Source organism: Pelophylax lessonae (assembly GCF_965119305.1).
Source record: "Pelophylax lessonae genome assembly, chromosome: 1".
Lineage (NCBI taxonomy): Eukaryota > Metazoa > Chordata > Amphibia > Anura > Ranidae > Pelophylax > Pelophylax lessonae.
The window spans coordinates 381,670,131-381,688,065 of record NC_138768.1 but is presented as its reverse complement, the minus strand read 5'-3'; the positions used below and the strand labels follow the sequence as shown (position 1 = coordinate 381,688,065).

General features: G+C 41.2%; 1 protein-coding gene and 1 long non-coding RNA gene across 2 annotated transcripts in view; one reads left to right on the top strand and one right to left on the bottom strand.

The window, feature by feature from the left end:
- The window catches only part of UHRF2 (ubiquitin like with PHD and ring finger domains 2), a 184,195-nt gene that overhangs the window by 16,670 nt on the left and 149,590 nt on the right, over positions 1–17,935 (bottom strand). The window contains exons 9-13 of the mRNA XM_082265164.1: positions 13,557–13,661; positions 9,163–9,269; positions 3,754–3,916; positions 3,184–3,321; positions 786–1,002 (exon numbers count right to left, since the gene is read on the bottom strand). Of these exons, the coding sequence (XP_082121290.1) occupies positions 786–1,002; positions 3,184–3,321; positions 3,754–3,916; positions 9,163–9,269; positions 13,557–13,661 (730 nt within the window). The remainder of the gene's footprint in view (positions 1–785; positions 1,003–3,183; positions 3,322–3,753; positions 3,917–9,162; positions 9,270–13,556; positions 13,662–17,935) is intronic.
- LOC309561318 lies at positions 1,463–3,317 on the top strand. Its single transcript, XR_014225557.1, has 2 exons — positions 1,463–1,506; positions 3,104–3,317. It is a non-coding gene; the product is annotated as an uncharacterized lncRNA (long non-coding RNA).

The following is a 17,935-nucleotide window of genomic DNA, read 5'->3' as shown; positions in this document are numbered from 1 at the left end:
CTCCTGAACACACAAGTGTCTTACACGTGTTAATGCTGGGTGTGTTCCTGCATTTATATGCATTAACACGCATGCAAATTGCAGATTTTTACCCTGTTTTTTGCTGCTAAACTCCAGTAGGAGAAAAAAAGCATCAATAGCAATGTGCAAGAGGCCTTATTGTGTTAGGTTTGCTGCACACGGCAGCAAGTGCAATTTTTAATTCACACATTTGTTCTGTGCACTGCGCCTTGTGGTCCGGCATGTTGGAACGTCTGCTTTTGAAGGTCGGCATGCATTTTAGTGTACACAATGGCCTGAAAGATATTAAAGGGGCTTTTTAATATTTCCCTTCCTATGTATCACAACCCCCCGTGATCTTAAAAGCATGAGGTGAGTGAAAAGCAATCCCCCCCCTACTGTGACCCCTATCCCTGCCCCCCCCCCCCACTGATCCCCAGCACCCTATTCATGCAGCACTGCTGACCACATCTCTCTCCACCCCTCCCGCCGGTTGCAGCTGCTGCCCGGGGGATCGGGAGAGCATGATTGTCAGGATGAAGAGCGGGGGAGGTTTGGGGCTGGTGAATGTGTGTTTAATAGCCCCCCTTTTTTTAAAATGTAAAAACAGGACAACAATGCGGTGTGAATCACATGCGATGTCTGCCATCGCACTAGTGTGAACCAGCACTAAAACTGGAGCACAGGGCCTGGCAGCGAAAAGATTAAACCGTAATCTAAAATAGAAAGCAGCTTTAGAAAATGTTGCTGGTTTATCAGGATATCAGTATTTTCAGAAAACATACCTTCTTCAATAGGCCTTTTCTGGTTTCCGTTGCTTTGGGTGCCACTATATTTGGAGTTGCTACGGGTGCCATGGCTGTGCTCTGGGGTACTTGGCTTACTCTGGCTCCTGGAACTCTGATTCGATGAACTGGCTGGACTGCTGGGTTCGGATTTTGTAGGCGGTTTCTTGACTTTTTTCTCTTTGTTAGCCATGGCTTCCAAATATCCCTCTGGAAACTAGGATTGTGGAAAAATTATTGATTTTTATGTAATTTACTATAAAGAGCATGTAACCACTCACTGTATCTGTATAAAATAATCTGCTCTTATATGGGATTAGCATTCCAGCCCAAGTGAACTATAAAGCTTTAGAATAAAATATTTTGGGCAGGCAGTCCTCCATTATATAAGGGACTCCTTTGAAACAAATGGGCATTACCTGCCTGTCCCCAAGTTTTCTCCTCAATGTATACGGAGCTGCACATGCGCATCTCCGTATACAATCTCAGCATGCCTTGGTGCCAAGGAGAAAAAATAAATCAAAACTCCATCATCTAAGCTAATTGAGATCCCACATAGCAAAATATGGCACTCACATGGTTGAATGGGAGGCAAGTATAGTTGGATTAGTTATGCTTCACACTAAAGTATATTCAAGATGTGAAAAAAAAACAAAAAAACAAACAGTAATACTATAAAATCATATTTTCAGTAAATGAATCTGTAGAATGAATTACAATTGTGCTCATAAGTTTACATACCCTGGCAGAATTTATGATTTCTTGACCATTTTTTAGAGAATATGAATAATAACACAAAAACTTTTCTTTCGCTCATGGTTAGTGTTTGGCTGTTGCTATTATCAGGGTTCACTGGGTTTACTCTTTAAATCATAATGACAACAGAAACTACCCAAATTACCCTGATCAAAAGTTTACACACCCCAGTTCTTAATACAGTGTATTGCCCCCTTTAACATCAATGACAGCTTGAAGTCTTTTGTGGTATTTGTGGATGAGGCTCTTTATCTTCTAAGATGGTAAAGCTGCCCATTCTTCCTGGCAAAAAGCCTCCAGTTCCTGTAAATTCTTGGGCTGTCTTGCATGAACTGCACGTTTGATTGAGATCTCCCCAGAGTGGCTCAGAGATATTGAGGTCAGGAGACTGAGATGGCCACTCCAGAACCTTCACTTTATTCTGTTGCAGCCAATGACAGGTCAACTTGGCCATGTGTTTAGGATAATTTTCATGTTGGAATGTCCAAGTACGTCCAATGCGCAGCTTCCGGGCTGATGAATGCAAATTTTCCTCCAGTATTTTTTGATAACATACTTCTTGCCATCAATTCTGACCAAATGTCCTGTGCATTTTTAGCTCACTCATCCCCAAAACATCAGCGATCCACCTCCATGTTTCACAGTTGGAATGGTGTACCATCATAGGCCTTGTTGACTCTCCAAATGTAGCGTTTATGGTTGTGGCCAAAAAGCTAAATTTTGGTCTCATCACTCCAAATGACTTCATGCCAGAAGGTTTGAGGCTTGAGACATTTGCGCAGTAATGGCTTTCTTCTGGCGACTCGACCATGTAGCCAATCTTTCTTCAAATGCCTCCTTATTGTGCATCTTGAAACAGCCACACCACATGTTTTCAGAGAGTCCTGTATTTCACCTGAAGTTATTTGTGGGTTTTTCTTTGCATCCCGAACAATTTTCCTGGCAGTTGTGGCTGAAATTTTAGTTGGTCTACCCGACTGTGGTTTGGTTTCAACAGAACCCCTCATTTTCCACTTCTTGATTAGAGTTTGAACACTGCTGATTGACATTCTTAATTCCTTTGATATCGTTTTTATATCCCTTTCCTGTTTTATACAGTTCAACTACCTTTTCCCGCAAATCCTTTGACAATTCTTTTGCTTTTCCCATGACTCAGAATCCAGAAACGTCAGTGCGGCACTGGATGAAAGATGCAAGGGTCTGTCAGGAGTGCAGAAATGAATTGACCTTTTATACACACACACTAATTACAAGCAAACAGATCACAGGTGATGATGGTTACCTTTAATAGCCATTCAAACCTCTTTGTGTCAACTTGTGTTCATGTTATTAGGCCAAAATCACCAGGGTATGTAAACTTTTGATCATGGTCATTTGGGTAGTTTCTGTTGTCATGATTTAAAAAGAGTAAACACAGTTGATTGATAATAAATGGCTTCAGCCAAACACTAACCATGAGTGAAAGAAAAGTTTTTGGGTTATCATTCATATTCTCAGAAAAATGGCCAAGAAATCATAAATTCTGCCAGGGTATGTAAACTTACGAGCACAACTGTACATAGCTAGGACCTGTTTTTGTATTTTGCAGCCCCGTGTGTCTATTAAACCAAAAGATTAATGCACAATGTGTGTCTGGCGTCACCTGTAAAGTCAGTCCAAGTTTTTTTGAGCGTTCTACGCCTTCCGCGGTCCATGGGGCAGGCTCTAAGTCATCCCTCCGCAAAAGGTATCTCCACACTAGGAACCCACACTTGCCTATTTCAGGCCAGTATTTTACCACCTATGCAACAAAAGTTCAGGCAGTATTCATAGTGTTTTTCACAAGAAATGTATTCAGAAAAAGAAAATGTGCAATTTAAATTAACCTATGAAAATAAGTTTGCTTCATTTGCTTAACTTTGTTAAGACAACTCAATAATGCAGCACCATTCAATAACAGCCAACATTCTATCAATTTTATAAAATCTAAAACTAAATCAACAATCTGATTAGTCGTTACATTGTTAAACTGCTATTATGAAAAGTTTACTTATGTACTGCTAACACAAATAATTCTGACATAATCTGTCAATTTAAAAAAAAAAAAAAAAAAAAACACACAATTTAAAAGAAAAAAAACAAAACAAACAATGGACGCATTTGCAGGCTAAATTAATTCTGGGAAGTTTTTAAGCAGAGACATTTAAGCAGCAATTCTCATGGAGTTGAAGACCTTATAAATGCCATCATATCTGTTGCCATCTTCAGGGGCATATTTGCTGATTCTACGCCCCTTTGAGCTTCGGACTACGCGGACAGGCTTTCCAGCTCTCCAATTCTTAGACTCGGCTCCATCTTTATCATTCAGGGCCGCATCACAATTTAGGGCCAGGGCCCTAGAAGGGGATGCAAGAAGATGAGAGCACAATAAATGTTGTGCATTATGAACTGCTTAATCAAGTAACCATGATCATAGTGTAAAAATGTCATCAGAAATGGTAAAATATTACGTTTTCTGTGCAATAAAAAAAAGGAAAAGAAAAACACACGTGACACCCACCACATGATGCATAATGTTGTTTTTAATTAACCACTTAAGGACCACCCACTGCAGTTTTACTGTGGCAGGCAGCCCCTCCTGCGCGAACCGACATAGCCCTATGTCGGTCGCGCGCCTGCTGCTAGGTGGCGAGTGCGCGCCCCACTCCCGGGGACTCCGATGCCGACAGCTCTGATTGCCGCCGGCCACACCCGCGATCGCTCCCCGCTAAGAGAGAACGGTTAGCTGTTGTAAACACAGCTGACCCTTGTTCTCTCTGTAATGATCACAGAGTACCTGTGATCCTTCTATATAGGATCACATGTCTCTATGGTCATTTCAATAGCCCCCCCCCCCCCACACACACACAGTTAGAAACACTCCCCTAGGCTTACATTCAACCCCTTGATCACCCACTGTGTTAACCTCTTCCCTGCCAATGTCATTATTACAGTAACCGTGCATATTTTTAGCACTGATTACTGTAGTAAAGTCACTGGTCCCCCCCAAAAGTGTAAAAAATGTCAGTTAGGGGTCCAATCTGTCCACTGCAATGTTGCAGTCCCGCTAAGAATCGCAGCTTGCCGCCATTACTAGTAAAAAAATAAAATAAATAAAATTACATAAATATCTTTCCCCGTTTGTAGACGCGATAACTTTTACGCAAACCAATAAAAAAATGCTTATTGCGATTTTCTTTACCATATGTAGCAGAAAACAAATTGGCCTAAAATGATGAAAATTTTTTATTTTTTTCGGGGAATGTTATATAGCAGAATGCGAAAAATGTTGTTTTTATTTTTTTTTCAGAATGTTTATAGCACAAAAAATACCACCAAAAGAAAGCTCTATTTGTGGGAAACAAAGGACATCAATTTTATTTGGGTACAGCGTTGCACGACCGCGCAATTTTCCGTTAAAGTAACACAGTGCCAAATCGCAAAAAATGGCCTGGTCATTAAGGGGGACAAATCCTTCCAGTCCAGAAATGGTTCAAGTACAACTAAAGTCAAATTGTATAGATTTTTTTTTATTTTTGGATACAGTGGAGAGGAATTAGAACACCTGTCAGTTTTTATTGCTGTATGGGTCCCCAATTAAGGAGATTCACCCTCTTAATATGTCCTATTTACCACTATCATTTAAAGTGAAAATAAAAGAAAATCTTGAATTTTGAGTTGTCCCCAGAAAAGTAATAGAAGGGAAACCTTCCAATGGGGGACAATAGCTTTGATGACCTGGGGGGCCCCAAGAGGTTCCCTCAATTTACATAGATTTCCTCTCACTTCCTGTTTGGCTATGGGAACGTGAGGGGAAAGCTCAGCAATGAAACAGAGATGGTGAAAAAAAAAAATCTGACAGGGGTTATAGCCCTCCCTTTGTCTATTCGAATTGAAAGATACTTGTTCCTAAAGGAATATGGACAAAACAGGTCATAATTAATACAAAGTCTAACAGGTGCACATTTACAGATAGTTCTTGCAGGTAGTGATGGGAAAGCTCTTGCCACCAAGGTTAAAGTATGTAGCATTTAATAATAATAATTAAAAATAATAACTAAAGTTTTATTTTCAAATATGTAGTAATGAATACATTTTCATTATTTCTGACCAATTAATTAAAAAAAAAAAGGAGAATGTGTTTAAATAAAAAAAAAAATACATCAAATGATCTTTAAGATCTCCTGTTGTTTAACCAAGCCAAATTTTTCTAAAGAAAAGGTAAATGTTTTAGATATGCTGGTAAGACCAAAGACATACAAATAATAGACCCATAGTCATAAATGCTACATTTTATGCTCTGATATATGAAGGAAAATGAATCACCACAGTGACAATAAAAGGAATAACCCAAAGTAGGGAAAATCGCATTAGACTATCACAAACAAAAACCTCAGTGGTCAAAAGCGATTGAAAAAAACAAACCCATCGGTATCTTCTGCTTCTCTTGGCTGCAAGCTCCACAGGTATAGGATTTCTGGTATCTAGTAATGTTATGTTATACTGTGTCTTAATTAAGAACAAAAATAAAAAAAGGAAGAAAACTTTTGCTTTGTATTTCTAGACGAGAGCACAAAATAGTCCTGAGAGATACAGCTTGATGCCTGATTCTTAGACGTGCATGACAAATCCCATCAAATTCTGTGAAAACAGACAGGCCTACAATTTATTTTAGCAAACACAATTTGCACCAATAGGCGCTGCATCTCTGAAGATGAAGGTAACAATCGGCATGAAGTGTACCATATGACGACACTGCTTTCCCCTCATACTTCCCCTAACGTACATCAAAACTAGATATCAATATGCTGAAGTGTGCCTCCATGCATAAGTTCAGCGTCTTAATTACTGGCTAAGGCTGGCCATAGACAGAGCAATTTTCTTTCCTGCAACCACAGGCTGCAGGATGCAGGAAAGAAAATTGCTTGATTCCCCCATCAACAGTCAGTTTTGATGGGGGAATCCCTCCCGCAGAGCCATTATGTTCTCCCAGGGGGAACCATCCCTGCCAGGAGAACACAGTGAATATGGCTAGCAGCTATAATAGCCGCAAGCAATAAAAAAAATCGCATTGAAAATCCGACAGGCTGGTTGTACCCATGTTGTAATCAACTTGGGTACATTCAGCCTGCCCCATACATGGTTGAAATTCCCGATTCAAACAGTCTATGGCAAGCTTAAGTGTTCGTTGTTTGGAATAGCAATTTTTGCTTTTTTACCAATCTCCATAACTGTTGGTCTCTGTCCATAGTTCCTATCATTCTCGTAACTGGCCAAGACCTATTACCCTTTATGTTAATTTTTCAGAGGTGTGTTTTTTTTCTGATGCAGTCAATGGCTAACTACACTGAAGGCACAAGGAAGCCAAGGAGCCTACAGGAGATTCTCTAAATAATAAATGACTATGGAGGCCCAGGGCAGAAACCCTAAAAATAGCCAGTACACAAGATGATCAATAGCTTGCCTTTATAACAGGTATATGAACTACAGAAAAAAAGTGTAATGTACATAATATGTATGAACTAGTAACTATTACCATAATGAATTGGAGAATATTCATTGTTAGGGAAACGTATCCATCAACCAACAATTCACTGACAACACAGGTGGATATGGGAATGTGGACCACAGAATATAGAACGATACTACTCCATGTCCATATTCCATTACTTGAGAGACTCCTTGTAGTAACAGAAGATTCTCCAAATTCCCAGTCTCTAGTTTCCATGTTCGAAATGACTATTTTATTAACTAATTTAGAAGTGCCAAAAATTACTTTCTTGATCCCCTTCAGTCTGGACTTTGCCCACAACACTCCACAGAAAATGCTCCTAAACGACTAACTAAAACCAACGGTCACTCTTCTGGACTCTTTGCCTTCTGCTTTTGATACAGTTGACCACCCGATCCTTCACAAAAACTCAATTCCCTTGGTCTCTATGACTGTATTCTTCATTGGTTCTCATTTTATCCATCGCACACCACCTTCAGTGTCACAACTCTACCTCCTCCTCTTCCAATCCATTTTCTGTAGGGGCCATCCATGGTACTGTCTTTGGACATTTCCTAGTCTCCATCTGCAATTTCTCCCTGAGTCAGCTGATAACCTCCAACAGCTTCTAAAACCATTTTTATGCCGACAACACCCAAATCTTTCTTTCAACCCCTCAATTTTCTTCCTCCTCACGCATCACTAATTTACTAACGGACATGTCAATACAGATGTTACACCAATTCTTCAAATTCAATCTATTCAAAACTCATATTTCCTCCCCTACGTGCCCCTTCCTGACTTCAGGGTTGACACATCAATCAGTCCCCGCATGCCAGGTTATGTGGAACCCTGAACTCTTTCAGCCCCACAGCCATTCGCTGTCCAAATCATGCCACCTTCACCTCTACAACTTCTCAAAAATACACCCCTTCTTAACCAATAACACCACAAAGCTTCTAATCTACTCCATGGTTATCTCTCGGCTTGACTGCCTCAACGCCCTCCTCCTCAGCTTACTTTTACATAGGCTATCCCCGCTTCAGTCCATCATGAATTCTGCTGCCAGACTCACCTACCTTACCAACTGTTCTTTCTGCTACCCCTCTCTGCTGATCACGCCATTGGCTTCCGATCACCCAATGAATAAAATCTAAAATACTAACTTACAACACCATCCACAACTCTGCCCCCAGGTACATCACTAACCTTTTTTTAAAATACCAAACTGTTCTCTTTGGTCATCACAAGACCTCCTGCTCTTTAGCTCCCTAGTCACCTCCTCCCATGTTCCCCTCTAGGACTTCTACAAAGCTTCTTCCATCCTCTGGAACTACCTACCCCAATCTATCAGACTATCTCCTACTCTATCCACCTTTAGGCGATGCATGAATACTCTTCTCTTCAGAGAAGCCTATCCTGCTTTTAACTTAAACTGTACTTTTACTTTCTTCATTAGCTTATCCTTCACAGTTATTTATTTTGTATCACTTGGCCCTCTTAGATTGTAAGCTCTAACGAGCGAGAACTGCTGTTACTGTATAATACTACTGAAAACACTGGCTCATGCACTCTCCACCTCTTGATATAACCAAAAGTAAATAACCATGATCCTATGTATAAGTCCAGTAAAGCTGGCAACATTTTTTGTAAAATACATTTTTGCATTTTACCATTGTAATTGTTTGATATATTAAAAGAGATTTACCTCTCTCTCTACCCGCCCCCCCCCCCCCGTCCTCCTTTGCCCGAGGTATGCTAATATAGCTTAGTGTGCCCAAAAAGAAAATCTATGCAACATCCAGAATTACAAAATTTTACATAAGTAATAAGAAAAGAGAAAAAAAAATGCCATTTAAGAACAATCTACAAACTTCAACATATATAAAACAGAACTGACCCAAAACTGTTAACCCTTTCGTGGATGGAGATCAATGATGTCTAGATTTTCAGGTCAAAATTAGCAGTATAAGCGCAAGACAACTTTGACAGCCAGTAATGGCCAAGCTAAACATAAGATGCATCTTTAAAAAAAAAAAAAAATTTTCAAAAAGTGGTACAATTTATTCACTAAATGTGTGCATATGTTCATTTTCCATGGAAGGAACTAACCTGTTCATGTGAGTCAATGTCTGATCAAATGAATGTTCTCCAATCCTTTTGTTTCCAGAAAGATCCCGACCACCACTGCCAGTGTATGTGAACTCATCACCACGGTCCTATGAAAGAGGAAATTGTGTCTTGTTTCAGTGATTCTGCAGACTTTATTTGGCTTTTACTAGCAGCCTAGGATGGGCAATCAATCACCACGTGCTAAATCTTAACAGCAACCATGTTACACTGGTCTGACTTAATTATAGCTATATATATATATATATATATATATATATATATATATACATACATACACACACACACACATACAAATTCTGATAGATAGGCTGCTATGAATTACTGTACCTAAAGCTGAACTCCAGGTATGATCTTTATTGCGCATTTACATTGGTCCAGCTTGGAGCAGTCTCCCATCTCCACATTAATCGCAGGGTGGGCATCACATGTGGGACACTGCCATTCATATAACACCCTGTAAATTTATTTTTAAGTGAATACAAAAAGTTGAACAAGGTGGAGGGAAGGGGCAGAGATCTTGTGGTCTCCACTTGTCCAAAGAACATCCTGTATTCATTAGAAAAAGAAAAAAAGAAAAAGAAAAGGAAAAAAAGCCATCCCGTGATTGGTGACAGTGCTGAGCGAGCGACCCTGTGTGATTAGTGTGCAGTGGGAATGCCGCTCAGCGCAGGACTCGAAAGATCACTGCTATCACTGTAGTAGCTCTGACTATTTATGGTGATTGTAAGCTTCCCCAGGTGACTTTCAGGTATGAGACAAGACATGGTTCCAGGCTGGATCATATCTAGAGTTCAGCTTTAAAATGAAAAGCTCTTTAATAAATAAGTCTGAAGGAGATGTACTTGTATGGAAAAAGACCCTACTTACCTAAAATCCCGTTTACTCACTAATAAATTACTCCTCTAAGCAATGCAGTAAAAATTAGGGATAGACCGTTATGGTTTTTTCAGGGCCGATACCAATACCGAAGTTTTGGTCACAACGTATCGGCCGATATTTTGTACATTTAAAGTTTTGAAAAATTAAGACATTTTTTGACACAAATCTGGTACTGAACATGTTCATTTTTGTTTAATGCTTAATGTCTGGCTTTCTGGCACCCTGTGGTGGGTGGCTGACTGGCTGGCATCCTGTGGTGGGTGGGTGGCTGGCACAGGGTCTATGGGTGGCTGGCTGGTACAGGGCCTGTGGATGTGGGTGGCTGGTTAGCACCGGGCTGCTGTGGGTGGGTGTATGGCTGTGATACACTCCCGCGAGGCTAGTCCCGACTCCAGACGAGGCTGTCCAAGGCAAGGCGGCCTAAGAATGCAGAATGAGGTCACAAAAATATCGGCAATATCAGCCAGTTCTGGGGCCGATACCGATATATCGGGGAAAGTGCATATTGGCCCCCGATAATCGGTATATCCCTAGTACAAATATACATATTTTGTGCTTTCTAAGGGATTTTCATCACAAGACGTTCAACTGTGAACTGCAGGTAGATACAAAAAAGAAACATTTGTGAAATTATGTATTCATTATTTATAATTTTTAAAAAAACGAGTTAAATTTGACTTGATATCAGCCTCTTGAAGTTTCTTATACAAAAGAGCTTAGACTAGGTGAGAGGGGTAGCACTGCTAGCCAATCAGGTGAGCTACATGCAAATACAAGAAAACTGCTGATCAGAATACAAAGTAGATTAAGCAGACACGACCTCATCAGTTTTCTACAGTACTTCTACTGCCCAGTCAGCAGGCTGGGGGTAACCAATCTTAAATAGTATATATCAGGACTCGGACAGAAACCCAAATCCTTTGGAGGATAAAACCGCTCATATGGTTTTTTAATCTGTGTATTTAGACATTTGCCAGGAGTTTTACTTTCTAAATATATCCATATATAAGTCACATATAGGTGAATTATTTTGAAACATACCACTTCCTCTTGGGCTAAAGGTTTTGAAGTATGGTTCAGGAATTTACTGTCTCAGTATGTAATCCAAAAAAAAAAAAAAAAAAAAACTTTAAATTATCTAAAGTGTAACTAAAGGCATTTTTAAAAAAATATTTTAGATAGAGCGAGGGAGGGTTATAACCCGTCAGATTTTTTTGTTCATTTTTTATTATATCTTTTCGTGTGACAACACTGAGGAAATGACACTTTGCTACAATGTAAATTAGTGAGTGTACAGCTTGTATAACAGTGTAAATTTGCTGTCCCCTCAAAATAACTCAATACACAGCCTATTGTCTAAACCGCTGGCAACAAAAGTGAGTACACCCCTAAGTGAAAATGTCTAAATTGGGCCCAAAGTGTCAATATTTTGTGTGGCCACCATTATTTTCCAGCACTATCCTAAACCTCTTGGGCATGGAGTTCACCAGAGCTTCACAGGTTGCCACTGGAGCCCTCTTCCACTCCCTCACGACGACATCACAGAGCTGGTGGATGTTCGAGACCTTGCACTCCTTCACCTTCCGTTTGAGGATGACCCACAGATGCTCAATAGGGTTTAGGTCTGGAGAAATGCTTGGCCAGTCCATCACCTTTACCCTCAGCTTCTTTAGCAAGGCAGTGGTAGTCTTGGAGGTGATTTTGGGGTCATTATGTTTGAATACTGCCCTGCGGCCCAGTCTCTGAAGGGAGGGGATTCATGCTCTGCTTCAGTATGTCACGGTACATGTTGCCATTCATGGTTCCCTCAATGGACTGTAGCTCCTCAGTGCCCGTAGCACTCATGCAGCCCCAGACCATGACAATCATACCACCATGCTTGACTGTAGGCAAGACACACTTGTCTTTGTACTCCTCACCTGGATTCCGCCACACGCGCTTGACACCATCTGAACCAAATAAATTTATCTTGGTCTCATCCGACCACGGAACATGGTTCCAGTAATCCATGTCCTTAGTCTGCTGGTCTTCAGCAAACTGTTTGTGGGCTTTGTGCATCATATTTAGAAGAGGCTTCCTTCTGGGACGACAGCCATGCAGACCAATTTGATGCAGTGTGCAGCATATGGTCTGAGCACTGACAGGCTGACCCTCCAACCTCTGCAGCAATGCTGGCAGCACTCATACGTCTATTTCCCAAACACAACCTCTGGATGTGACGCTGAGCATGTGCACTCAACTTCTGTGGTCAACCATGGCGAAGCCTGTTCGGATTGGAACCTGTCCTGTTAAACCACTGTATGGTCTTGGCCACCATGCTGCAGCTCAGTTTCAGGGTCTTGGCAATCTTCTTCTAGCCTATGCCAACTTTATGTACAGCAACAATTCTTTTTTTCAGATCCGCAGAGTTCTTTGCCATGAGGTGCCATGTTGAACACACTTGCTCCCTATTCACACCTGTGGCCTTGCAACACTAACAAGTCACATGATACCGGGGGGGGGGGGGTGGCTAGTTGGGGTGTACTCACTTGTGTTGCCAGCGGTTTAGACATCAATGGTTTTGTGTTGAGTTCTTTTGAGGGGACAGCAAATTTACACCGTCAAACAAGATGTACTCTCACTACTTTACATTGTAGCAAAGTGTAGTTTCTTCAGTGTTGTCACATGAAAAGATATAATAAAATATTTACAAAAATGTGAGGGGTGTTCTCACTTTTGGGAGATGCTGTATATATACAGCATCTCCCAAAAGTGAGAACACCCCTCACATTTTTGTAAATATATACACACACACACACATATATATATATATATATATATATATATATATATATAGTGGTTTGCAACTGATTTTCAGGGATTATGGTTGAAGATATCAGCCCAAACCCTGGGAATTCTTTTTTTCACAATTATGTTTACTTTGTATTCAGTGGCCATGTGTGTAAGACCGCATTCACACTGAAGCGGCACGACTTCGGGGGCGACCTGTGAAGTCGCGTGCAGCACGACATGCACGGACTTCATAAAATGAATGTCTATGCAAGTCGCCCCGAAGTAGTACAGGACCCTTTTTCTAAGTCGGAGCGACTTGTTCGCTCCTATTAGAACCGTTCCTGTACTACACAATGGTCCGCGACGGTGCACGACTTGTCAGGCTGACCAAGTCGCCTGACAAGTCGTATTAGTGTAAATGGACTCTTACACCTCACTCAAAGTCCCAAGGCAAAGTTTTTATATTCTCCTGTAGTATCACAGCACCTGCAAGTTGTTTTTCTTTTTATCAAAGTCAGACAATTGTGCGGAAAGTAATGAAACATTTCTACTTTTTACAGAAACTCGTGTAACGTAATGCCTCTACACTACACATACAATGCAAAATTTCTACTGCATAAAAATATTCTTAGACCTATAAGCGGAACCTCCTATGCAAGTGATGCATAACCCTTTGAAAAAAAACAAAACAAAAAAAAAAAGCAGTGTTGCAGAATACATACCACTTCATCTTCAAATCCTCCCGCTAACACAAGAGAGTATGCACCATCATTGCTCCGCCCATGAATTCCACCAACATGGGGCCGATGGACACCTGCTTCACTAACCTGGTAAAACAGATAAAAAAAAAAGTCTGAAAAAGTGCATGGTTTATTTTAGTTTCCCTCTACAGGGTTATGTGGTAAAGTAATGTGTCTGGGCTGCTGAAGTGGTTGCAGAGTAGAACATTTTTGTTTTAAATTCTGAAACCTTTAAAGCTGATCTTCAGGCTGTCTGTCCACCACCCCCTCTAACTGGTCACTTGTATGCAAAAAAATCTGGTAACACAGTATATCATATAAAAGTGTCAAAACGTGAGCAAAACCAAGTAGTGGCCAAGTCCCACAACAGTGTCTCCCCCACCCCCGTATTCCCCCAGGGGAGTCCATAATAGCACATTGCCCAGAAAACAAAGTAGTTGATCAACATCCTCGCCACCAAGGTAAGCCCCGGAAATCTAAATCTGCAGAGACCTGGCCCCAAGCCACGGATCCCATATCTTGCCAAACTTTTGGGGGCATCGACGTCCCATATAGGTCAGTTTATATAAACGGAAGAGCTGAGTCCACCAACGCACGCCACTGGGCGACCGTGGGGAGAGCAAACCCCCTCCAGTTCCGCAAAAGAGCTTTCCTGGCATAAAAAGACAAATAAAACAAGTACTTAGCCTGCGTTACCAATCCACCCATGCCCAGAAGAAGTATCCTAGGGTCCAGGGGCACCAGTAGGGCTAATACCGCACTCATCTCATCTGCCACCTCCCTCCAGTACTCCTGAATTCTCGAGCACTCCCATACAACATGAAAAAAAGGTCCCAACCGCCTGCTGACATTTAGGGCACATCTCTGAATATGAAGGATAGATCCTGGCCAAACGCTGTGGTGTATAATAAGCTCTATGTTAAAATTTTAGCTGGATAAACCTGTCCCTAGCCGAGATCATTGTGAGCAGATATCATTGGATCCCATGATCCCAGTCCTCCTCAAGAAGAGTCGGAACGTCCTGCTGCCACTGCCCGAACAGGGAGGGGTCCCTATCCGAGTGACCACTCGTAAGACGGAGATAAACAGAAGAAAGAATCTTGTTCACATTACGTGTGGCCAGGAACCTCTTCACTTTATGAGGGGCAACTACTACCACAGCCGCAAACTGTGCCTGCCTCAGCTGTAAGTACCTAAATAACATCCAAGACGGAAGTTGGAATTTCTGCCGCAGCTCTGGGTTTTTTTTTTTTTTTTATTATGATGATGCCGGATTTATATAAACAAAAAAATATATACAAAAATATTCGCGCTATTAGAGGATACAAAAATTCCACATATAGAAAGCCGCCAGCATGAATTTGTTAATAACAAATAAAACACATGGAAAAAAAAAAGTTTTTATGCAGCAACAACAGACGGCTGTGTACTGGATAGATAAAATCTGAAAGCACTTGCCACAACTCACATAAATTATATCACCAGAAAAGAACGAAGTAATTCATAGTGAAGCTCATAATGCATAGCAAAAGCTTTATAAGGATTGTACTTGCAACAATAACGTAAAAACGAGCAGTGTAAAATCAAATGCCATGGCTCATAGCGTGCTTGGGTCGTTCAGGACCTGCTAACGCATTTCATCCAATGGGACATCGTCAGAGGCATCAGGATTTACACAGTGCCAACAATTTGCGCAGCACTTTACAATATAAAGGAGGACAGTACAATTACAATACTGAAGGAATAGGAGGGCCCTGCTCTTGGAGCTTACTATCTAAAGGGAGGGGGAGATGGTACAGAAAGGTAGTAGCTGTGGGGGATGCCCTGGTGGAGGTGACTCAAGTATGGGCTTTTTGGGAGCAGAAGGTGGGGTAGGCTTCCCTGAATAAGTGAGCTTTAAAGGATTGCCTAAAGGCAGACAGGACAGGGGGGCTGACCGGACATACTATGGGTAGGGAATTCCAGAGGATGGGAGAGGTTCTGAAAATTCCTGGAGGCGAGTATGGGAGGTGGTAACAAGGGAGCAAGTCGTCACTATTGGGATCTTATTTTATGTATTTACCTTATCTTTTTATGTTTTTAGAGTGCGATACTTTTGATTATTTTATTTGAATACAATAATAAATGTGCAACGTTAAATCAATACAATATATAAAAAGTAAGTGAAAAACAAATCGTATTCTGCAGATACTGTAGTAGCTGACTTCTAATAAAAGGACACTTCCTTGTCCAGGGGACCAGCGCGTTTACACCCAAATTGGTTCTTTGCCAGTTTTTGGGCCCTTGGCACCAGCATGTTTACTGTGGGCAGCCAGCTGTGGAGGGGGTTGTGAATCCTTCCCGATGAACTGCCCCTCCCCCTCAAAAAGTTCCAAAAATAGAAGAGGGAGGCATAAACTTCCCCTCACGTGGCATCATAAAGAAACCGACACATCAGTAAAAACAAATCAAATGGACCAGCCGCGGCCGCTTGCGTGATGACACCAAGTCAGGCTCCACCCTAAGCGGTTAGTCATAAAAAGACGGCATCAGGGGTGTGATGTCCCTGATGTCGCCTTTTTCTATAGCGGGTTGAACCTCCTTTGGCAGCAATGGCTTCAAGCAAGTGCTTTTGTTAGCTCTGGATCAGACCTGCACAATGTTCAGAAGTAATTTTTAACCATCCCTCTTTACAAAACTGCTTCAGCTCAGACACTTTTGTAGGATGTCTGGTGCGAACAGCTCTCAAGGTCATTTTACAGCATCTCTATGAGGTTAAGGTCTGGGTTTTGATTGGGCCACTTCAAAAGGTGCATATTCCCTTTCTGAAGCAAGTCTACTGTGTACGTACTTTGATGCGAAGAATCATTGTCCTGCTGCACCACCCAAATGTTTACTACGCTTCAGCTGGCAGACAGCCAAACAACCACCCTGACATTATCCCGTAGGATATTTTGGTAAACTTGGGAATTCAATTTCTCTTGGATGATAGAAAGTGGTGCAGGCCCTGAGGCAGCAAAGCAGGCCCAATATATGATGTTCCCTCCACCATTCAAATGTTGTTTTGATGTTAGTAAGCTGTGTCATTTTTGTACCATTCATATTGCTGAGTATTCTTCCTGAACTTCAACTTTTGTTTCATTTATCCACAAAACGTTTTCCTAGTATGGATGCGGTTTGCCATGGTGCTCTTTGGCAAACTTCAGGTGCGCAGCAATGTTTGTCTTTTTTTTTTTGGACAGCAGCTCCATGATGTCCTGCCATGGACACCTTGCCTGTTCAAAAATGTAATGTATGGTAGACTCGTGAACAAGGACGTTTGACAAGTTCCAGTGATTTCTTCAAGCTTTTAGCTGTTACTCATGGATTCTTCTTTACTTCACTAAGGGCACTGCGTCTACTTTGAGAGTCATCTTGGCTGGGAGCCCACTTCTAGGAAGAGTGACCACAGTACTATATGGTCTCCATTTATAGACAATTTGTCAACTGATAGATATCTAAACACTTTGGATTGCTTTGTATCCCTTTTCAGCCATATGCAGATTAACTACTCGATTGTATATCTTCACAGATCCTCTTTTTTGCGAGGCATGGTTCACATCAGCTGATACGTCTTTTTTTTACAGGTACATAAATAGCGCCGTCAATTTACGTAGCGATTTACACATATTTTGTACAGTCACATCAGTCCCTGCCCTCAAGGAGCTTACAATCTAAGGTTCCTAACTCACATTCATACATACTCGGTTGAATTTAGACAGGAACCAATTAATCTAACAGTATTTCTGCAGTATGGAAGGAAACCGGAGTACAAGGAGGAAACCCGCACAGGTAGAACAAGCAAACCCCAGGCAGATAGTGTCATGGTTGGAATTCAAGTGAACGACCCTAGTGCTGCTAGGCCGAAGTGCTAAGCACTTAGGCACTGTTCTAAACAGCAATCTTATATTCAAGTGGCTTTTTACCTCAGGAGGGCCCAATACCATCTCTCTTTATACCTGAGGAGCCTGGTCCTTCTGGACCTCTGAGGAAAAACTTAATAAAAATGTATTACTCTCCTGTATTCCCTTATGCAATAGGAATATAAATTTGTTAAAAGCTCTTCCCTAGTGAAATGGGAACAAGAACTTGACATGAATTCCTGAGACCCAAAGGGAACAGGTTTCCCAAATGAATAAACTTTAGTGAATTATCCCAAAAATTCCATCATAGATGGAGTTTAACTCCAGTTTGTTTAGCTGAATTATCGAATATAGATAACTTCTGTTGGTGTCGTTTCTCACAGATAGGTACTCTACGCCACATCCTTTGGGAATGTCCGCATCTGAGAAGCTATTGGAACAAAATTTTTGATATTGATTTCTGATATTACAGGCTGTTTA